This window comes from Mirounga angustirostris, unplaced genomic scaffold, assembly GCF_029215605.1.
Source record: "Mirounga angustirostris isolate CCGP_5_RB_7025 unplaced genomic scaffold, mMirAng1.0.hap1 SCAF_12, whole genome shotgun sequence".
NCBI lineage: Eukaryota > Metazoa > Chordata > Mammalia > Carnivora > Phocidae > Mirounga > Mirounga angustirostris.
In genome coordinates this window covers 92,951,270-92,973,335 of record NW_026991720.1, presented here as the reverse complement: position 1 = coordinate 92,973,335, position 22,066 = coordinate 92,951,270, and the positions used below count along the sequence as shown (strand labels likewise).

The window sequence follows — 22,066 nt, the reverse complement described above, 5'->3', positions numbered from 1 at the left end:
TCTTCCAGCCCCATCTGACCAGATGACAGGGCTGATGACAAGTCCTGGTACCTGGGCTGCCCAGGGGTGCTCAAGCTGAGAAATAAGCAGGCAAATCTAATCACCCCCAGAATAGAGTTAGTACAGCCATGAAATGATCCCATGTTACCTACAAGCAAAAGATTAATTCATAGTGAAGGCTGATGGTAGCTCCCAGCCTCGCCCAATAAGATGGCCTGTTTGGGAAACTGAGAGTAGCCAGGAGCAGCCCCTCCCTCTACCACCCATGCAAAGGAGCTGAGCCATAGCCTCACCCACTATGGGGACTGTCCTTCAGGCCCATCTGACTAGAAGGGCCAGTAGCAACTCCTGGGAGCTGTGCAGCCTAGTGGGATTTGAGTGGAAAGGTGGGCTGGCAGAGCCCATAGTTTGCAGAACAAAGCCAGTAGCTTTGTTTGGTCAGGGATCTCAGGGGCAGGTTGGCTTGAGTTAAGAAAACAAAGAGCTTTACCAGCTTCTCCTACTGTCCCCGGGCAGGACTCTAATTCATAGACCCCCTTACCACCGAATACAGTGTGCAGCCTGTCCAAACAGGGAACCTAACCAAAACACCCAGGAAGCTGCACAGCTCATTCAACAGTTCTACATAGAGTGTCACTTGAACATAGAGCACAGCCTGTGGCTTCCCTATCTGCAGAGCAAAACCACTGGCCTCACCTGACCAGGGAATTCAGTGTATACTCCCCAAGCAATGAGCTATACAGGCTCACTGGGTTCTGTCCTGCTGCCTTGCCAGGGCAGGGAGGCTAAATCAGAGCTCCAACTAGTACTGAATATAGTACCCAGTCCCCACCATCTAGTAAGCCTGCCAGAGGATCCAGGCAACCATGGGCCTATCTTAAAGCCTTCCTTGGGCAGGGAACCAAGCCAGCAGTCTTACACAACTGTCCTCAGGCATTGCCACAGCAGCCTCAGCCCCATCCTCACAGCTTAAACAGTTGCCTTGCCCCAAAATAAATCATAAATCAAAACAGTCCCCACGTGCCCAAGGACATTCCTGGGAGACATACCCAGAAACCCAAACTGACTGGTGAAGAACTGTCTCTGCCGAGATAAACCTGTTAAATCTGGAGGAAAAGCCTGATGACTCAAACTCAGAGATACCAACATAAGGAATCAAGGATGGAAAACAGATAAGTATGACATCAGCAAAGGAAAGCAATAAAGCTTTAATAAACGATTTCAAAAATATGGAGATCTATGAACTGTCAGATAAGGAATTCAAAATAATCCTCTTAAAGCAGTTTAGTGAACTATAGGAACACACAGACCACTAAACAAAATTAGAAAAACAATGCATAAGCAAAATAAGAAGTTTGACAAGAATACAGCAGCCACCAAAAAGTAATAATAATAATTAAACAAACAGAAATCTCAGAGTTCAAAAATACAAGAACTGAACTGAAGAATGCAATAGAGTTTCAAAAGGAAACCTCGACCAGCATAAGAAAGAGTCAGTGATCTGGAGGATAGGACATTGGAAATTATCCAGTCAGAGGCACAAAAAGAAAAAAGAATGAAAAACAGTGAAGAAAATTTACAGGAATTACAGGACACAATGGAAAGAGACAATATTTGCATTATGGGAAATCCAGAAGGAAAAAAGAAAAAGAGACAGAAAGTATATTTAAAGCAAAAATAGCTGAAAATGCCCCAAACCTGAGGAGAGAAAAGGACATCCAGATCAATGAGGCCCAAAGGACCCCAAACTGGTTGATCACACATAGGGCTACACTGAGACACATTATAATTAAGTTGTCAAAAGTCAAAGACAAAGGAAGAATTTTAAGAACAGGAAGAGTAAAGAGAGAAGTTACATACAAGGGAACCTCCATTTAAGACCATCAGCAAATTTCTTAACAGAAAGTTTTCAGGCCAGGCAAGAATGGGATGACATATGCAAAATATTGAAATAAAATAGCTGTCAGCCATGAATATAGGTACAGACCTGTCAACCTGTCCTTCAGAGATGAAGGAGGGATAAAGACTTTCCCAAACAAACAAAAACTGAAGGAATTCATTATCACCAGATCTGCCTTACAAGAAATGCTGAAGGGAGTTCTTAGAGTAGAAGTAAAAGAATGATAATTAGCATCATAAAAACATAAAAAGTAGTGTATATCTCACTGATAAGAGTAAATATGTAGTTAGATTCTGCAATATGCTAAGAGTAGTGCATAATTCACTTACAATTCTTGTATGAAAGTTTTAAAAAATAGCATAGTAAAAATAACTACAATATTAGTTACATGGTATTAAAAACATGTAAATTTTAACAGCAATAGCCAAAAACATGAGAAGAAGGAGCAGTAAAAATATAAAGTTCATGAATTCTATTGAAGTTAGGTTGTCATCAGTTTAAAACAGGGTATTAAAAAATTAAGACATTTTAGGGGCACCTGGGTGACTCAGACTGTTAAGTGTCTGCCTTCAGCTCAGGTCATGATCCCAGGGTCCTGGGATCGAGCCCATGTCAGGCTCCCTGCTTGGCAGGGAGTCTGTTTCTCCCTCTCCCTCTGCCTGCCACGCCCCCTGCTTGTGTTCTCTCTCTCTCTCTGTCAAATAAACAAATAAAATCTTAAAAAAAAAAATTAAGGCATTTTATGTAAGCCTCATGGTAACCAAAAAGGAAAATGCTTTAGTCATTTTAAAAAAGAAAACAATAAAGAATTCAAAGCATACCGATACAAAAACATCAAAACACACACACAAAAAGACAGCAGGATAAGAAACAAGAAACAATAGATCTCCAAAAACAACCAGAAAATAACCAACAAAAGACAAAACTGAGTCCTTATTTACCTATCAATAGCTACTTTAAGTGTAAATGGATTAAATTCTTCAATTAAAAGACACAGAATGGCTAAATGGATTTAAAAAACAAAACAAAACAAGTTCCAACAATATGCTGTCTACTGACTCAGTTTAGCCTGAAAGACATACATACACTGAGAGCAAAAGGATGGGAAAAGACATTTCAAGCAAATGGTAACCAAAAAAAAGGCAGGATTAGCTATACTTATATCAGACAAAATAGACTTTAAACTAAAAATGGTAAAAGGAGACAAACAGGGTCATTATATGATGCTAATGGGGTCAATCCATCAAGGAAACATAACAATTGTAAATATATGCACGCCCAACATTGGAGCACCTAAACATATAAAGTGAAAACTAACACAGCTAAAATAAGAAATAAATAGTAATACAATAATAGTTGGGGACTTTAATACCTGACTCTTGACAACAGATAGATCATCCAGATACAGAATCAATAAGGAAACAGCAGATTTGAATAACACTATAGACCAAACAAACCTAAAAGATACATAGAGAACATTCTATACAACAACAACAGAATACATACTCTTCTTAAGTGGACATGGAACATATTCTAGATTAGGCTATGTTAGGCCAAAAAATAAGTCCTAGCAAATTCAAGAAGATTGAAACTATAACAAGTATTTTCTCTGACCACAATGGCATTAAAACTAGAAATCAATGACAAGAAAAAAACTGGAAATTCATGAATACATGGAAATCAAACAACACTATCCTGAACAACCACTGGATCAAAGAAAAAATTAAAGTAGAAACAAAGTTTCTGAAGACAAACAAAATGAAAACACAACATATCAGAACTTGTGGGATGCAACAAAAGCAGTTCTGAAAGGGAAGTTCATAGAAATTAAGGCCTATGTAAGAAGCAAGAAAGATCCCAAATAAACAACCTAATTCTATGCCTTAAGGAACTAGAAAAAGAAGAATAAACTGAGACAAAACTAAGCAGAAGAAAGGAAATAATAAGAATTGAAGCAAAAATAAATGATATAGAGAAATGAAAAACATTAGAAAAGACTAACCAAACTCAGAATTGGTTCTTTGAAAAGATAAACAAAATTGACAAACCCTAAGCTAAGTTAAGCAAGTTAAAGAAGAGAAAGGACTCAAATCAACAAAATTACAAGTGAAAAATACTTTACAACTAACACCACAGAAGTTCAAAGGACCATAAGAGGCTACTATGAACAGATATACACCAATAAACTGGAAAATCTTGAAAAAAAATGAGAAAATTCTGAGGAATATATAACTTACCAAGACTGAATCAGGAAGAAATATAAAATCTGAACAGGCAAATTATTAGTACAGAGATTGAACCAGTAATCAAAAATCTGCAACACAGAAAAGCCCAGGACCAGATGTTTTATCAAATATTTAAAGAATTTACACCAATCCTTCTCAAACTCTTTGAAAAAAATCAAAGAGGAGGGAACACTCCCAAAATCATTTTATGAGGCCAGCTTTATCCTGATACCAGAAAAAAAAAAAAAAGAAAGAAAAAATTCTGCAAAAGAAAACTACAGACCGGGGCGCCTGGGTGGCTCAGTTGGTTAAGCGACTGCCTTCGGCTCAGGTCATGATCCTGGAGTCCCTGGATCGAGTCCCGCATCAGGCTCCCTGCTCAACAGGGAGTCTGCTTCTCCCTCTGACCCTCCCCCCTCTCATGTGCTCTCTCTCATTCTCTCTCTCTCAAATAAATAAATAAAAAATCTTTAAAAAAAAAAAAAAGAAAACTACAGACCAATATCCCTGATAAAAATAGATGCAGACACTACTGGGTATTTACCCCAAAGATACAAAAGTAGGGATCCGAAAGGGTACATGCACCCCGATGTTTATAGCAGCAATGTCCACAATAGCCAAACTGTGGAAAGAGCCAAGATGTCCATCGACAGATGAATGGATAAAGAAGATGTGGTATATATTTACAATGGAATATTATGCAGCCATCAAAAGGAATGAGAGCTTGCCATTTGCAACGACGTGGATGGAACTGGAGGGTATTATGTTGAGCGAAATAAGTCAAACAGAGAAAGACATGTATCATATGACCTCACTGATATGAGGAATCCTTAATTTCAGGAAACAAACTGAGGGTTGCTGGAGTAGTGGGGGGTGGGAGGGATGGGGTGGCTGGGTGATAGACATTGGGGAGGGTATGTGCTATGGTGAGCGCTGTGAATTGTGTAAGACTGTTGAATCACACACCTGTACCTCTGAAAGAAATAATACATTATATGTTAAAAAAAAAAAGAAGAAGAAGAAGATAGCAGGAGGGGAAGAATGAAGGGGGGGAATAGGAGGGGTAGATGAACCATGAGAGATGATGGACTCTGAAAAACAAACTGAGGGTTCTAGACGGGAGGGGGGTGGGAGGATGGGTTAGCCTGGTGATGGGTATTGAGGAGGGCACATTCTGCATGGAGCACTGGGTGTTATGCACAAACAATGAATCATGGAACACTACATCTAAAACTAATGATGTAATGTATGGGGATTAACATAAGAATAAAAAATTTAAAAAAAAAAATAGATGTGGACATTCTCAACAAAATATTAGCAAACTGATGTCAGCAGCATACTAAAAGGATCATATGCCATGATCAAGTGGGATTTATCCCTGGGATGCAAGGATGGTTCAACATATGCAAATCAACCAAGGTGATACATACCACATTGACAGAATGAAAGAAAATAATCGTATCATCATCTCATTAGATGCAGAAAAAGCATTTGAAAAAATCAACATCCATTCATGGTAAAAACTCTTAACAAATTAGGCATAGAGGGAATATATCAACATAGTCAAGACCAAATATGACAAGCTGATAGATAGCTAACATCATACTCAATGGCGAAAGATTGAAAGCTTTCCTTCTAAGATCAGGAACAAAACAAGGGTGCCCACTCTCACTACTCTTATTCAACTTAATACTAGAAATCCTAATTAGATCAATCAGGCAAGAAAAAGAAATAAAATTTCAGAAATGGAAAAGAAATGAAATCTTCTCTATTTACAGATGACATGATTATATATACAGAAAATCCTAAATGCTCAACCAAACCCTGTTAGGTCTAATTAATGAACTAAGTGAAGTTGAAGGATACAAAATTAACATACAAAAATCAGTAGTGTTTCTATACACAAACAATGAATTTCTGAAAAATAAATAACTAAATAAATCCCATGTATGATAGCATCAAAAACAATAAAAATACTTAGGAATAAGTTTAACTATGGAATTGAAGGATCTCTACTCTGAAAACAACAAGACATTGATGGCAGTAAAAAAGACACAAATAAACAGAAAGATATCCTATGTTCATGGATTGGAAGAATTAATATTGCTAAAATGTCAAAAAGCCATTTATAGATTCAGTGCAATCCATATCAAGATTCCAACGGCATTTTTTACAGCAGTAGAAAAAACACTCTGAAAATTTATATGAAGCCACAAGACTCCAAATAGCCCAAGAAATCCTGAGAAAAAAGAACAAATCAGGAGGTATCACACTTAACAATTTTACGCTATACTATAAAGCTATAGTCATCAAAACAATATGGTACTGGAATAAAAATAGACAAATAGACCAATGCAACAGAATCAAGAATCCAGATATAAACCCAAGCATATACAGTCAATTAACATTTGAAAAAGGAGCCAGGAATGCTCAATGGAGAAAAGACAATCTTTTCCAAAAAATGGCACTGGGATAAATAAATATTCACACATAAAAGAATGAAAATGGACCCATATATTATACCACTCACAAAAATTAACTCAAAATGGATGAAAGACTTAAATGTAAGACCTGAAACCATGACAATCCTAGAAGAAAACATAAGAATAAAGTTCTTTCATATGGGTTTTGATAAGGGCTTTTTGGATATGATACCTAAAGCACAAGCAAATGGACAAAATAAAAAATAAACAAAGAGGATTACATTAAACTAAAAGTTTTTGCAGAGCAAAAGAAACCATCAACAAAATGAAAATGCAACCTACAGAATGGGAAAAATATTTGTAAACCATATAGCTGTTAAGGGGTTAATATCCAAAATATTTAAGGAACTCCTACAACTTAATAGTGAACCAACCCCCCAGAATAACCCAATTAAAAAATGGGGGGAAGTCCTGAATAGACATTACTCCAAGGAAGAGATACAAAAGGTCAATAGGTACATGAAAAGATGTTCAACACCACTAGTCATTAGGGAAATGCAAATTAAAACCACAGTGAGATTATGTCACACTAGTTAAAATGGTCATCAAAAAGTAAGAGATAACCAATGCTGGTATGGATGTAGAGAAAAGGGAACCTTGTGCACTGTTGGTAGGAGTGTAAATTGGTACAGCAACTATGGAAAACAGTATGAAGGACCTCAAAAAATTCAAAATAGAACTACCACATATGATTCAGCAATTCCACTTATAGGAATATATCCAAAGGAAATGAAAACATTAACTCAAAGAAAAAAAAAGATATCTGCACCTCCATGTTCATAGCAGCATTATTTATAATAGCCAAGACATGGAAACAACCTAAGTGTCCATCAATGAGTGAATGGATGAAGAAGTTGTTGTGTGTGTGTGTTACATGACATATATGTGAACATATATTCTTTATTATTAATTAATATCATTATTAATATTATTTAGTAATTATTATAACATATCAAATATATAATATAATATTATTTATTGTAATTTTAATATAATTAATTTATTGATTTACTATTATCCCCACGTATATGAATATATGAATAAATATTATTCAGCCATAAAAAATGAGGAAGTCCTACCATTTGTGACATCATGGATGGACCTTGAAGGCATTATGCTATGTGAAATAAGTCCGACAAAGAAAGATAAATACTGTGTGATCTCACTTATGTGTGGAATCTAAAAAAAAAAAGATCAAAGTCATAGAAAAAGACATCAGACTTGTGATTACCAGAGGTGGAGGGTAGGCGGAGGGGAAATGGAGAAAAGTGGTCAGAAAATACAAACTGCCAGTCATAAGATAAATAAGTACTAGGGATGTAATGTACAACATGATGACTATAGCTAACACTGCTGTATGACATATAGAAACACTAATAGAGTAAATCCTATGAGTTCTCATTAAAAAACGTACTGAATGGAGCACTGGGTGTTATACGCAAACAATGAATCATGGAACACTACATCAAAAACTAATGATGTAATGTATGGTGATTAACATAACATAATAATAAATAAATAAATGGATTTAATATTGTTAAATGGTTGGAAGAAATCAAAAGAAGAATATCTCATAGCACATGAGAACCGTATGAAATTCAGCTTTCAGGGGCACCTGGGTGGCTCAGTCCGTTAAGCGTCTGCCTTCAGTTCAAGTCATGATCCTGGGGTCCTGGGATCAAGCCTGGCATGGGGCTCCCTGCTCTTTGAAGAGTCTGCTTCTCCCTCTCCCTTTCCCTGTGCCCCTCCTCACGTTCTCTCTCTCATGATCTCTCTCTTACTCTCCCTCTCTCTCAAATAAATAAAAAATCAAAAAAAAAGAAGGAATTCAGCTTCCAGTATCCATAAATAAAGCTTTAGTGGAATACAGTCATGCTCACTCATTGAAGGCCTGTCTACGGTTACTCTCTCACTACAGTGGTAGAGTTAAGCAGCTGTGGTGGAGATCATTTAGTCCCCAAAGCCAAAAATATTTACTATCTAGCCCTTTATAGAAAAAGTTTGCTGACTCGTTTTAAAGCGTTAAGTTTTAGGATGGTTTGCCATACCACAATAGGTAACTAAGATTTTAAAATTTTAATCCTATTTAAATTTTTTTTTTACTTATACACTGTGTTTTATAATTTTATCTATGCTTGTATTTCTAAATTTTTTATTGATTTTTAAAATATTTCATTGTTGGATTTTCTTTGTTGAAACTTACTAAGATTTTTTTTTTGTAATCTAGTCTATAATCAGTGTTTGTAAATGTTCCCTAGACACTAGAAAGGACTCTGTGCTCTCTGTTAGCTGAATATACAGTGTGATATATATCTACTACTTTCACCTCATTCAGTGTACTAAATAAGTCCTCTTTTTCTTTAATCTGTTTTAGAAAATTGCATGTTAAATTATTATAAAAACAATTATGTTTCTAACAATTTCTAACTTTCTAATAGTTCTACCTTTCTATGTTTTAGAGTAGATTTCTATATCCTGACATATTTAAAAATAGCTTGGAACAATCAATTAGTCTTATTTTGCAGATATAGTATATATCAATGACCACCAGAAAGGGTCAACCCCAGGGCCATGAAGATCCAGGCCAGCACTCTGATTTTTCCTTTTTTGTTTCCCTTCATTAAATTGAACAGAGTACTGAGACTTAAATAAACTCAGACATTCCAATGTCTGGATTTTTCTTTCCAAAGTTAGCAAATGAGAAAAAGAAAAACAATTCACAATAGAGGGAAGAAAAATCATTAAGAACGGAAAATGTAAATTTTACAAATTCAAAGATTAAAACTTGTGTGTCTGTGTGTCTGCGGGTGTGTTTATAAACGTCGGGGGTTAGGTGCAGAATGTCCACTTATTTTCTTTCCCTGGCCAGTATTATTCTAAATATAACATTTATAGTTAGAGAAAAGAGGGGAAAAAAGCAGTTATTCTGTGAGTACTATGGAAAAGGCACTGGTAATCAGGAGATTTCCAACGTGAGCCTCACCGATGAGCTGTGTGTTATTGGCCAAAACGTATTAAAATAGAACTGAGGTAGGTTTAGTCTGACATGGGGAGCAGTGAGCAGCTTGCCAGGACTACTGTGGCTGTCCAGGTGAAGGCGGTCAGAAGCAGTTGTTCACCACGGATGCTGGACAGCTGGTGGAAATCAGGACTCAGCAGGGATGTCATCTGTCAGCACTGGAGGAGAGGTGGAGTCAGCTCTTACTAGAAACATCAGTTAACCTAAGATCAAAGACCAGAGGAAGGCCTATGCTAAAGCATCCAAAGCTAAGAGCAGAAGAGAATGGAACACAGGCAGGGGCAAAGTAGTTGCCGAACAGAACCCAGTCTGGGCCAAAGGCAGGCAGGAAATCGGGCAGGGCAGGGACGAGTCTGGGAGTCTGAGGAGCAAACCAGAGTGTCAAGACACTGAGTCAAACTCCAGATTCTCTGTCCAATTCAAAAGTCAAGAGCAAAACAAGGTCAGCCAGAAAAGTCTGGAGAACCGTGCCTACATCCTCCCAAAAGGAAGGCCATTTGAGTTAGCTTTGTGGAGTCTCCCACCGGATTGCACGGAGCCTCTAGCCATGATGCTGTTAGATTCTAGCTCTTACTCTTAGGAAGGGGTTAAGTCCACCGGTATTTGAAGCTCTATCTAGCTCCCCAAGTGTTTAGGACTCTAACATTCTATAAATCTAAAAATATACACTAAGTTCCAATGGAGAAACAAGGGGATTAAATGTTTTATCCAGGGAAACAGAGTTTACTGGACTCCCTCCCACCACCATTGCCCCCTCCCCGCCCCCCAGCCGCCCCCACACATACATACAAATATCCCACCACTACCATCTAATTCTTTCTACTAAAAGGCAGCATGGAATGGTTTATAGCCCTCCTGGAAAGAAAAAAAAAAATGGGGGGAGCGGGGAGGAGGGAGATGACGTTCCATTTCATCCTGACTCCCTTAAAGCCATCATTTGAGTCTCAGTCACAAAGAATTCTCTTAACAGGGTGGAAAGTGCCCTGGTCACGAGGAGCTTGTTTGGAGTTGCAGTAGTTCTCTTTGCATCCTGTAAGCCAAAAGGATACATTCCAGGGCAGTGTTTCTTTCATTCTTTCTCCCTCCAGGCTGATTTTATAGTAACAACACATAGCCACTTAAATCTATCTCCAAAGAACCAACATTCAGAAAATGTATCACATAAAATACAGACATTTTACAAGGAACCATCTATTAACTGATAATGGCTGAGTTGCCATGGAATGCATAAAAAAAAAAAATGTGACCCTCACCAAAACATCAGATCCATTTATCCCAATCAGCCCTCTGCAGTGAATGCCAGATAAACCTACAATAATATGATTCAAAGCATTATAAGAGGTTGGGGGGGGGGTCGGGGGGGGAGGCTGCAATAAACTAAATATGTAGGTTGAGGATATACAGAAATCACATGAAATGCAGCCTCATAAGATACTAATGCAGTCGGGGGAGGGGAAGCCTGGCAGGAAGATTTTAAAATGTGATCATAAGGGAAAGAGAATATTAGACCAACCAAAAAGTTGCAGAGGGAGCAAACAATAAGTTTCTCTATATATATTAAAAACATGTAGACATGGGAGAGTCGATGGTTGCCAGGTTTAGAGAGGGGAGGAATGAATCAGAGTGAAAAGAGACTTCCCCAGCCTCCCAGCCCTGGCAGAAGTATGAGCAAGAAGAACTCAATCCCTGGGGCTCCTGACTTGACTGTGCTCAGCCTTTCACTCTGCTCTTCGACTCGCTTGGGCAGCCTGAGCTTTAATGATTTCTCCACTTCCTCCACGTTGAAATCTAGTCTGAGGAGAAAGTCTGAGAAAACTTACTTACACTAAGGAATAGGAGTGCCCAGCGGGGACTCTGCTGGAGATTTTCTCCCTCTCCTCCCTCTGCCCCTCCCCCTGCTCTCTAAAATAAATAAATAAATCTTTTTAAAAAAATCTATAATTGCCTAACCCCTGCAATCAGCAAACTATGTGTAAGGAAAGGTTATATTCCATGGAATAGAGGTTCTTTCTTCTAAGTTCTATCCTACAGGTGGGCACTAATAAAATCCTCTCTGTTCTCTAAGCAAACCACTGATTCAAGAAGGCTTCATGCAAATAAGTGAAATCCAATTCGGAAGGTGATATGTAATATCCATTTGTAGTTTCGTTTTAAAACAGTTCAGATTGTAAAAGGCAGGATAAGGATAGGAAGATGGAGCCAGGAAAGGAAGACAGGAGGAAGGACTAAAATAGGGATTTAAGAAAGGGTTAAGGGGAGGAGTAAATGATAGACAGCTGTTAGAAATTAAATTAAAGTAGAGTTGACCCTTAAACAGCACAGAGGCTAGGGGAAAACTGGGTGGCTCAGTCCTTAAGCATCTGCCTTCGGCTCAGGCCATGGTCCTAGGGTCCTGGGATCGAGCCCCGCTTCAGGCTCCCTGCCCTGCAGGGAGACTTTCTCTCTCTCTTCCTCTGTCCCTCTGCCCGCTTGTGCTCTCTCTTTCTCAATCACTTTCAAATAAATAAATGAAATTTTTAAAAAAAGAACAGCACAGAGGTTAGGGGCGCCAACCCGCCGCACAGTTGAAAATCTGTGTTTAACTTTTGATTTCCCTAAAATTTAACCACTAACAGCCTACCGTTGACCAGAAGCCTTACCGATAACATGAACAGTAGATTAACACGTATTTAAATTGTATGTTACGTGTGTTATATACTGCATTCTTACAAGAAAGTTAGCTAGATAAAAGAAAACGTTATTAGGAAAATCACAAGAAAGAGAAAGTACATTTACAGTCCTGTCCTGTATTTATGGAAAAAAATGTAAGCAAACCTGCGCAGTTCAAACCAATTTTGTTCAAGGGTCAACTGCAGCTTCATTTTCTACTAAGAATAAAAACTAAGGAAATTATAGATGTTGTTTAGCAGAAAATTAAATTCAACAGCTTTCAGGAAGGCCAAAAATATCCATTAAAACTTTGAAAAATTAACCGTAAAAATGACACCGAGGTGCTCATGGATATATTTTACTTCCGAGTTCAAAGGCCCCACCTGAAGCTTTTCACAGAGGCTATTAACACCGCATAGCAACTAAGGGACACAAAATGTCTCATTCTTTATGAGGGTGCAGCCACAAATGCAAGGGATAACTTAAGTGGTGTGTTCCCAAGTTCCAAATTCATTGCCCATGCTGAGAAACAAGTGTCTCTTGAAAAGGAGTAGACTATGAGCCATTAAGGTCCACTTTGGGTTTAAAAAAACGAAGCACTATTAATAGCCTTTATTAAGAATGCAGTACAAAGTTAAATGTATTCCAGGTCGTGGGAGCTATTTTTAATATTTCAAAAGAGTTCAACAGAAATCATTTATTTAGCTGCCATGAGGCCACACAGGCCAGCTACACAATATCATGCTTTCCTGTCGCTGGAATTAAATCAGTACAATAATACTGGTTATATCATATATCCTAATCAGGATCTGATTGGCAGCTACATAGAACTTTATTAAATAAAAATTGTGGAACTCATGAACTCCTTACAGCTTGGGAGAGAAAAATTTCTCCAAAATAGGGGTTCGTAAGTAAAAAAAAAAAAAAAAAGATACAGGAGAAATTTGATGGTAAAAGAAATTGGGGAACTGTAATTTAGGATGCTGAGGGATTGAGATTCTCCTAAAACAGACTGAGCACGGCTGTGTGCGGAGTGTTGTGAAGCTGCTTTCCTGTGTGTTCTGGGTTTTAATTCCCAGGATGATGTAGGAATTGTTATGCATATTGTGTACTCAGGAGACCCTGAGGCTTAAAGGAAGCAGAGGACCAGCTCAAGGCCACAGAAGTTAATCAGTGGAAGAAGACTCTGGCCTCACATTCAGGCCTTTTGACTTTCTGTGATCACAATACAGTCCTCTTAGGTTGGTTTAGAAACAGTTCCCATTTCCGGCCACCCTTGTTCTCTTTTTATTTGGACCTGACACTGGGAACTTTCCCTCTTTTCCTTTTGGCCAGTTCTGCCAAACTTGGATGGTTTTGCCCCTAAAAGAACATTTTTTTTCTTTTTTTTTGAGTGCTGGAAACCCGAAGAGCCATTAAAAATAAAAATCAAAAAAGATATAGTCTCTTATGGTGCATCAGTGTAGATTCATCGATTGCACCAGATATTCCCCTCTGGTGGGGACGATGAGAGTGGCAAGGCTGTGCATGGGCGGGGGCGGGGGTCACATGGAAATTCTCTGTACCTTCCTCCAATAGTGTTGTAAACCTAAACCAGCTCTTAAAAACACAGTCTTTAAAAAAGTAAGAAATTAAGAAATTCTAAGATTATTTAAGAAATTAGAAATTGTCTTATCAAGGAGGACAACAGATGATAATTGAAGACAGTAGACGCTTGGACGCAGTGGCGTGGGAGGGGCTGCTTACAACAGACAAGTGAGGCAGGAAAAGCTCGGAATCGGGGGCTCATTCTGAAGGACTGGTAGCAGCCAGGGAGACAAAGAAGCTTCCTTCATCCTTTTAGTGAAAAGCAATGAGCAGATGGGAAGACACAGAGGATTAAAACACCAGGCCACATTATAAGGAGTTGCAACAAGGTGGGAGGCAATTACATGTGTTAAGGTAAATAGTTTAGGGGCGCCTGGGTGGCACAGTCAGTTAAGCGTCTGACTCTTGGTTTCGACTCGGGTCATGATCTCAGGGTCATGGGGTCGAGCCCCGCATCAGGCTCCTCACTCAGCTTGGAGTCTGCTTGAGACTCTCTCTCTCCCTCTCCCCCTGCCTCTCTGCCTCACCTCTCTAAAATAAATAAATAAATTTCAAAAAACAAAAAAAGGTAAATTGTTTAAACTTTCTCCTCAAAGCTTTGGAGACTCCCTGAAAGACCTAGGCAAGAAGCAAAAAGACCAAATTTGCCTGAATGGTACCAAGATGTCAGTTTTTAAAAATTAACATCATATTTAGGCACCTCTGACATTACAATCCTTTTATCAACAGCAAAAAATGCTCCAGGTCCAACTCTCCAATATTCTGAACAAGTCAATTAAAAATAATTTGACACCAAGTTTTGAAAGTGATCAGTTAAGATGAAGCACTTTAATAAACCTTTGATTCAGTTCAACAAATACTTGTTTAGCACTTCCGTTTAGAAGGCCCTGAACTACGGCATTTAATTTCACAGCATTTTAATACACTGAACTCTGAAAATAAGTAAATATTCAATTACATATCAGAAGCTTAAGAAAAATCAGATCATTCAAAACCAAAAATAAGGGGCGCCTGGGTGGCTCAATTGGTTAATCGTCTGCCTTCGGCTCAGGTCATGATCCCAGGATCCTGGGATCGAGCCCCACATCAGGGAAGGGAAACAGGAAGCCTGCTTCTCCCTCTCCCACTCCCCATGCTTGTGTTCCCTCTCTTGCTGTCTCTCTGTCAAATAAATAAATAAAATCTTAAAAAAATAATTACTTATTTCACCAAAGGAATTGCCACAGCATTTTAAAAGGTAAATTTATCTTACACTGTTAATTTTTATTTATGTCATCTTAGTGTAACCAACTTTTTAGTGATGCCTTCACTAGGACTATATTGACATACACTTGCTGAACACGTGTAGTATTTTTCAAAAAGCAATTTAAAAGTTGCCATCAGTTTCTTTACAAGCTACTTTATTTTTCTTTTCCTATGACTTGTTTTCTCTCTAGGAAATTACACTCTGGCCAATATTTCCTCCTTTGAGGTTTCTTTTTTCTTCACCAACTTCTGTTTGTCCTTTAAGACTCATCTCATGTGGCACCACCTCCAGGAAGCCTTCCCTGACTTGACCACATTGAGGTAATGGTCCCTTCCCTGGGCTCTTGGCACCCTGTATGTTTACCACGGCACTCAGCACACACTACTTAAACCACTACTTTACTTGTTTATTTTCTTAATTTGATCATGAACTCCTCAAGAGCCCAGATCTCCTCCTCCATCTCTGTCGCTTCAGGACAAATGCACAAGGTCAGTGGCCAGTAACGGTGAAGAAAGGAAGGGAGAGAAATAAAATGAATTGTATTTCTATTTTCCCCGTCATTTCTCGTTTCCTTCCTCCTCATTTCATGTCTTCCTATTATTTCTTCCCAACTCCCAACACTATATCTTTATCCTTCTCTTCTTGGTTTCAACACACACTATGATTTTCAATCTCTCCCTTGAGGTCTTTATGGTTGCAAAAATGCTGATCCAGGACGTGAGTAGCACAGGCTTAGGAGACGTTGCTCCCTGGCATTGCAAAGAAGGGGTTTGTTTTAACGGGCCCTGGACTAGTCTCTATTATCTCTCTCTTTTAGCTGGGGACTTTTAACATGCTTTAGCTTTGCACAGTTTTCAGTCTTCGCAGCTGGGTAAACAGACTTTCTGCAACACCCTGGATAAAATGGCAAGCTCAAGGGAAAAATCTTCACCTTTAAATTAAAAAAAAGAAAAGAAAGAAAAAGGAAAAAAGGAAAAAGAAAAAAAAAAACCTTGTTCATGGCCACGGTCGGGGAATAGTAACACCTGAGAGCACCTGAAGGGAACTGTGTGTGTGTTGGCTGAGGACAACTCAGCTGATGACAAAAACATGCGGCTGCCTTCCTGAATGAGCCTGGCGGCTCTCAGAGAGGAGCATCAGACCGCAGTTAGCAAGAATAACAGAAAAGCGAGGTAAGTGACTGACATTTCTGGTAGGCTTTCAAACAAAGTCTATAGATTTCATAGGAAAACACCAAGGTGACTGTAGTTAACAGTGCTGTGTATTTGAAAGTTGCTAAGAGAGTAGATTTTAAAACTTATCTTAAGAAAAAACTGTGTGACCATGTGAGGTGATGGATGTTAACTGATTGTGATGATCATCTTGCAATATATACAAATATCAAATCATTATGTTGTACACCTTAAATTATAAAATGTCATATGTCAAGTATGTCTCAATAAAACTGGAAAAAAATGTGTCTTCAGGGGTGCCTGGATGGCTCAGTCAGTGAAGGGTCTGCCTTTGCTCAGGTCATGAACTCAGGGTCCTGGGATCGAGCCCACATTGGGCTCTCTGCTCAGCGGGAAGCCTGCTTCTCCCTCTCACTCTCCCTCTGTTCTCTCTCTCTCTCTCTCAAATAAATAAATAAAATCTTTTAAAAAAAATATGTCTTCAGGCTAGATAGAAAATAGTGGTTGCTGAGAAACTCACTTTATGATGAAAATAATTCCTTTATTTCACAAGTTTAAGAAACTATTTTAAAGTCTATCATAACTTTTACAACATGATTTTCTGGCCACCTTCCCCACTCTCTCCTTAGACCCACTTCCCCCCCCCACTACTGACCCCCTCCTTTAACCCCTCCTCCGCCCACTCCCTCCCTGGACCCACCTGCCTCCACATTCTCTCCCTGGACCCACCCCTCTCTCTCTCTCTCTGGACCCACCTCCCCCCACTCTTCCTTTGGATCACTGAGCTCCAGGCTCACTGTCCTCTTTGCTACTCCTTAAACTCCCACCCATGCACCTGCTGCCTAAAAAGCTTCTCCCAGTTATCTGCAGGCCCTTTCCCTCACCTCCTCCAGGACTCTGCTCAAATGTCACATTATCAGAGAGGCCCTTCCTGACCAGCTTCAATGGAACAGCGAGCCTCACAACCAACTTTTGGCACTCCTCATTTTCCTTCCCTGCATTATTTGTCACCAACTTACGTTGTCTCATCTAATTCTCTATCCCCAGTGCTCAATAAATATTTATTGAGTAAATAAACAAAGAGTAACATTTCATGTACCACTTTAGGGAGGCAAAAGGACATATGGAAAAGAAACACAATCTTTTGAATTCTAACTATTCACTGTGTGTCGAACCTTGAGACTAACCTGCCTACACTTCAGAATATTCATCTGTAAAGTGGGACTAATAATGCTTCTCTGGTAAGTCAAGGCATCTAATAAATGCTGGTTCCTCACCTTTCTTTCTCCCTGCCTCCTCTCCGTGGTTGGGCATTAGTGTGTCTGTGATTCACAGGTCCTGAGACAGCTGTCCAGTGAAAGGAACAGTGTGTTCCACACACGTGGAACAGCACCATCCCCAACAGGTAAAGCAGATCCTGTTTCAGTCTGATAACTGGGAGGCTGGAGCTGAGGAGTGGAAAGACGTCTTCCTTTCTGAAAGTGTTGTCATCTGACCGGGACCCCAAATAGAGACATCTGAGGATGGTTTCATGAAGCTGTAGGACAGACCCTGAAGCACGACTATGTTTCAAAATGATGGTAAGTCTGGGAAGCATTCCAGACAGAGAACAAGAGACACAGACTGGGAGTGCTGCCCTAGTAGGGGCTTCAGGCTGAGAAAAAGGTGGAAAGAAAAGGTCATATCAGGCTGTGGAAGACCATGACGTCAGATCTAAAAAGACCAGATTTAATCCTATAATCAAGAGCCACTAAACTCTTTGAATATTTCATAGGAAACATAGAATCGTCTTGTGAAATGATACATGTTTGCACTTTCATAGAGACTTCTGAATGTTGAGCACTGAATGGTACTAATGAATCCAGTGACGTTTGCTCAGGAAAATAAATGACGGTGTTGTAAATGGGAACAAATCACATCCTAATCTCCCCTGCTCATCAATGTTTGATCCACCAGGCAGAAGAGACTTGAGCTGGCAGAGAGTGAAGAACTGCGGGTCACAGGAGAGCACAAAAAACCATCAACAAGCTAACACCAGAGAGCAGGAAAGCCAAACTCTGGGCAGTGCGGGCTCCCTGTGGTCAGCAGGACCTAGAACAGTGTGACCTCCCCTGTCAAATTTCCTCTCTTCAGGCTACCCTTCGTCTCTTCCATGGGATTCGATTCCTTATTCCTTGTTATGTCTGAATAAAGACATAAGAACCTGAAGGGTTCCAAAATGATGAAATTTCCACTTCTGCATGTAGAAGAGGAGAAAGAAAAAGGCGGCAAATTATTTAATTCACCCCAAAGAGAGAAAATAGAAATTAATGTGTTACAGATGCTGCTAAAAGTCTCTCCACAGCAGAATTCTAGGACAGAATATAGCCAGGAATAAATGTTTCAGGGCCTCGGACACCAGTAACTTAATTTTGTGGTTCTTGTAGTTATAAAAGTGCTGGCATCTAAAGAACAAGATGACACTTGTATCTGCCGAGGTTTTCTATCTTTCTTGGGTCCACTCTTCTCACAGCATGGATGTGATTTATTTAGACTATCAAAGAGCTTTTGATAAGGCTCTCACAAATGCCTATTATTGAAACTGGGTAACCGTGGTGTGAAAGGAAAAAGTCCTATCAATGAATTAAATGGATTAAAAACTGCTGGAGAGGCAAAGAGGCAAAAAGCAGAAATAAATGGCCAATTCTCATGTGGGGAAAGGTTAATGATTGAGGGCTCTGAGGCTCTGTGGTAGAATCAGACTGATACTTCACCAACGACCAGGACAGGGGAGCCCCATCCTTGTTCCCGTGTTCTCTGCAGATCAGCCCCACACAGAGCCCCCATTGATCAAAGAGCCGGGGGCACAAGGAATTCAGAGAAGGGCTTGTAGTCCAGGGAAGGGCAAATAGGTAATGAACGTTGTTGATCCACCCAGAGATGCCCAAATCCCAGGGGGACAGAAAGAGAAATTACAGTAGCAGAATTTTATTGTCTAAGAACTTTGATACACACTACAGAGAAAGACAAGGGCCCTTTCAAAAGACAAGACATGATATTGGAACAAAAGTCCTTCATTTATGGGCATGATGAGGGAAAAAAAAATGTTCCACGCTGAAGAACAGCTCATGTGGGCATTTAGATCAGCAAAAACCACGACGCCTACTCTATATAGAGAAGTTTAGACATAAACAAAAGTGAAACTGGTAGGAAAGATTAAGAATTAGTACCCTTTTCTGAGGGAAACTTGAAAGGTTTGATGCAGGTTTTAACAAAAGCATAACCTGACATGAACGGAATAATCTGGAAATCAAATACTCTCATTGATTAACATTAATCCCTTATGACCCATAACTCAATCTGGCATTTTTAAAACATCATTATGACAAACCTCACAGAACATTCGACTTAAACTTTCTTTGTCTCAGTTTCCTCATCTGTAAAATGGGAATAGAATTTACCTCACAGGATGACTATAAGCATTAAATGGGATCAGGTATGTAGAGCATTTAAACAGCAAAGGTAAAAAAAATTGTTAAATTATTGTTGTTACTGGTATTTATAATAGACTAAACACAAACACATGCTACAGAAAAGCGATCTATTTCAAGCCATTGTACCTTTCCTTATTGATATCATTGTTATGAGTCAGTATTTATTAAGGCACATAAAATAACTTTCAAATAAAGAAAAAAACATAGCTTTGAGATATCTTTCCACTAACACATTCTGTAAAACGGAAGAGAATTACAAGTTAATCTAAAAAAAGCAAAACACACACACACACACAAATCAGGCAAATGCTAAGGATATAGTCATTCTTAAATGTACCAACAGTAGATCCAAGCTTACCGTGCAGAGAGTATTTTGATAAGCTCTTTTCTATTCTGTACACGAAGGTGGTTAGTTTTATACTTGGAGTCATCAATCAGTTCAGGCAAATTCAAGATCTAAAAGGGAAAAATAATTTTAATGTATAATTCACAATTTTTCGTGTACCTGCCTGTGAGTGCGAGCATTCCAGGCCTACCAATATGCTCCCCAGGATCACTCCTTGCTGACCTTTATACTTCCAGACCTATTCCAGCAACAAAGGAATAGAGACGGAAGGATCATGCAATCAGGATGGGTAATGCTATGACTGAGTTTGTCATTTATGACAAGTTTTTGCTACATTTAAGTATGTGCCTACAGATGGGAGCACGAACAAAAGTTATCAGATCCCCATAGTAAGTCTTGTCTAGACAGAGTAGGTAGAGAGATACAAAACTGGATAAAACTGACCTATTTCTGAGAACCAATATCATAAGTAAAAGTCTGCACTTACACGAAGGCCATAATCAACATATATCTTATAGGTACATCCACTTATTTGTTCCACATGTAAATAAAATAATACCATCTGTCCCAGAAGCCCTATCCAGGATGTTGTACAAGGTGCTAAAATAAAGGAAAAGCATATACATTTGCCCCAAATGCTCACCATTAAAACAATGTCAAATTAAAAGATATTCTTCCTTATAGAAGTGTCACTATTTTTCTTTAATATGTCTCCCTGAAGGAATAACAAATAGAAATGCTTTTATATACTTCCTCTTTTGCTCCTCCTCAATAAAGGGAAAATCTATCTTGCAAGTCCCTTTGGACATCTTGCAATTTTAACAAGACCATAATGAAAGTACCAAGTGGATTTGGAATGGAAAAGAAGTTTTATAAAGAATGTGTGGAGGCAGTGTTTGGCAGTTATGTTGGAAAGTCAGAAGGAGCATTTATGGGCTCAGGGCAGGCCATGTGGCCTACAGAAAGCTTCACTACCCCGAGTAATGTATTTGCTTGAAATATAAACATTTAATGGTTTCATTTGTTTCCCACAGTTTAAATAAAATCAATCCATTAATCATCTCACAAAGGACAGAAAAGTGAAGGAGGTCCCCTGGAGTAAAGAGAGCATCTCCACTGTGTCATTTCTCTTTCACGGGCTTCACTTACTCGTTTCCTTGAGGAATAATAAAGACAGCATTACTCCCCCAGATTTTAAAAAGCATCACCACATAGAGCGCCCTTTCTAAAAACCTCCTGTCACCTCACTTGATCCGAGAAGCAGCCCCGAGGCTTGTCCAGGAATGGAAACCTGCCCTCCCCTCCCTAGGAGTGAATAAGTCATTTCCAGAAGAAGCAAGTGCCTTCACCAAATCACAGGTTAAACCCATAAATCTGGCCTCACCCAGAAATAGTATAAGCTGCATAAAAAGCTGCTCAATGATTGTACTCAGTGGTAACCGGGACACCCTCAGATGTTCTCTGAATTTGACTCATTGGACCTCTTTTCTCTGTGCAAGGTGGTATGAAACAGTGGGTCAAAGTAATTCTGGTTCTGTCCTCAGCCATGCTGTTGTTCACAATGTTTCTAGAGAGACTGCTTCCAGTGATGTGACCATAACCATCCCTCACGTGCTTGAAAAAGTGTCGCCTGGGGTGGAATGAAGCAATGTTAGTGAAAGTACCTGACATATTGAGCACCAAATACATGTGAAGTATTCCAACGAGGTGCTATTTCCCCCCAAAGAAATAATGAAGTGTGCATTTGTTCAAAGAAGACGGACGGGAAAGAGGGAGGAAAAGAGAGGGGGATGGAGAATGTCTTTAATGAACCTTCATTTCCTATGAATGTTTCTACTGTACATAAGAGTTCTGGGTTGACCGTTTGGTGCCAGTTGGCTCCGGGCTCCCAGTTTCTGACAAAAAAAAAAATCTGTAGTCAGCTGAGTCTGTGTTCCCCCACAGGTAATAAAATTTTCCTCCAAGT

General features: G+C 39.2%; 1 protein-coding gene across 12 annotated transcripts in view; it reads right to left on the bottom strand.

The window, feature by feature from the left end:
* The window catches only part of SUGCT (succinyl-CoA:glutarate-CoA transferase), an 800,213-nt gene that overhangs the window by 450,226 nt on the left and 327,921 nt on the right, over nucleotides 1–22,066 (bottom strand). For all 12 annotated transcript variants that reach the window (XM_064575448.1, XM_064575450.1, XM_064575442.1 and 9 more), the window contains one exon: nucleotides 20,113–20,210. In XM_064575448.1, the coding sequence (XP_064431518.1) occupies nucleotides 20,113–20,210 (98 nt within the window). The remainder of the gene's footprint in view (nucleotides 1–20,112; nucleotides 20,211–22,066) is intronic.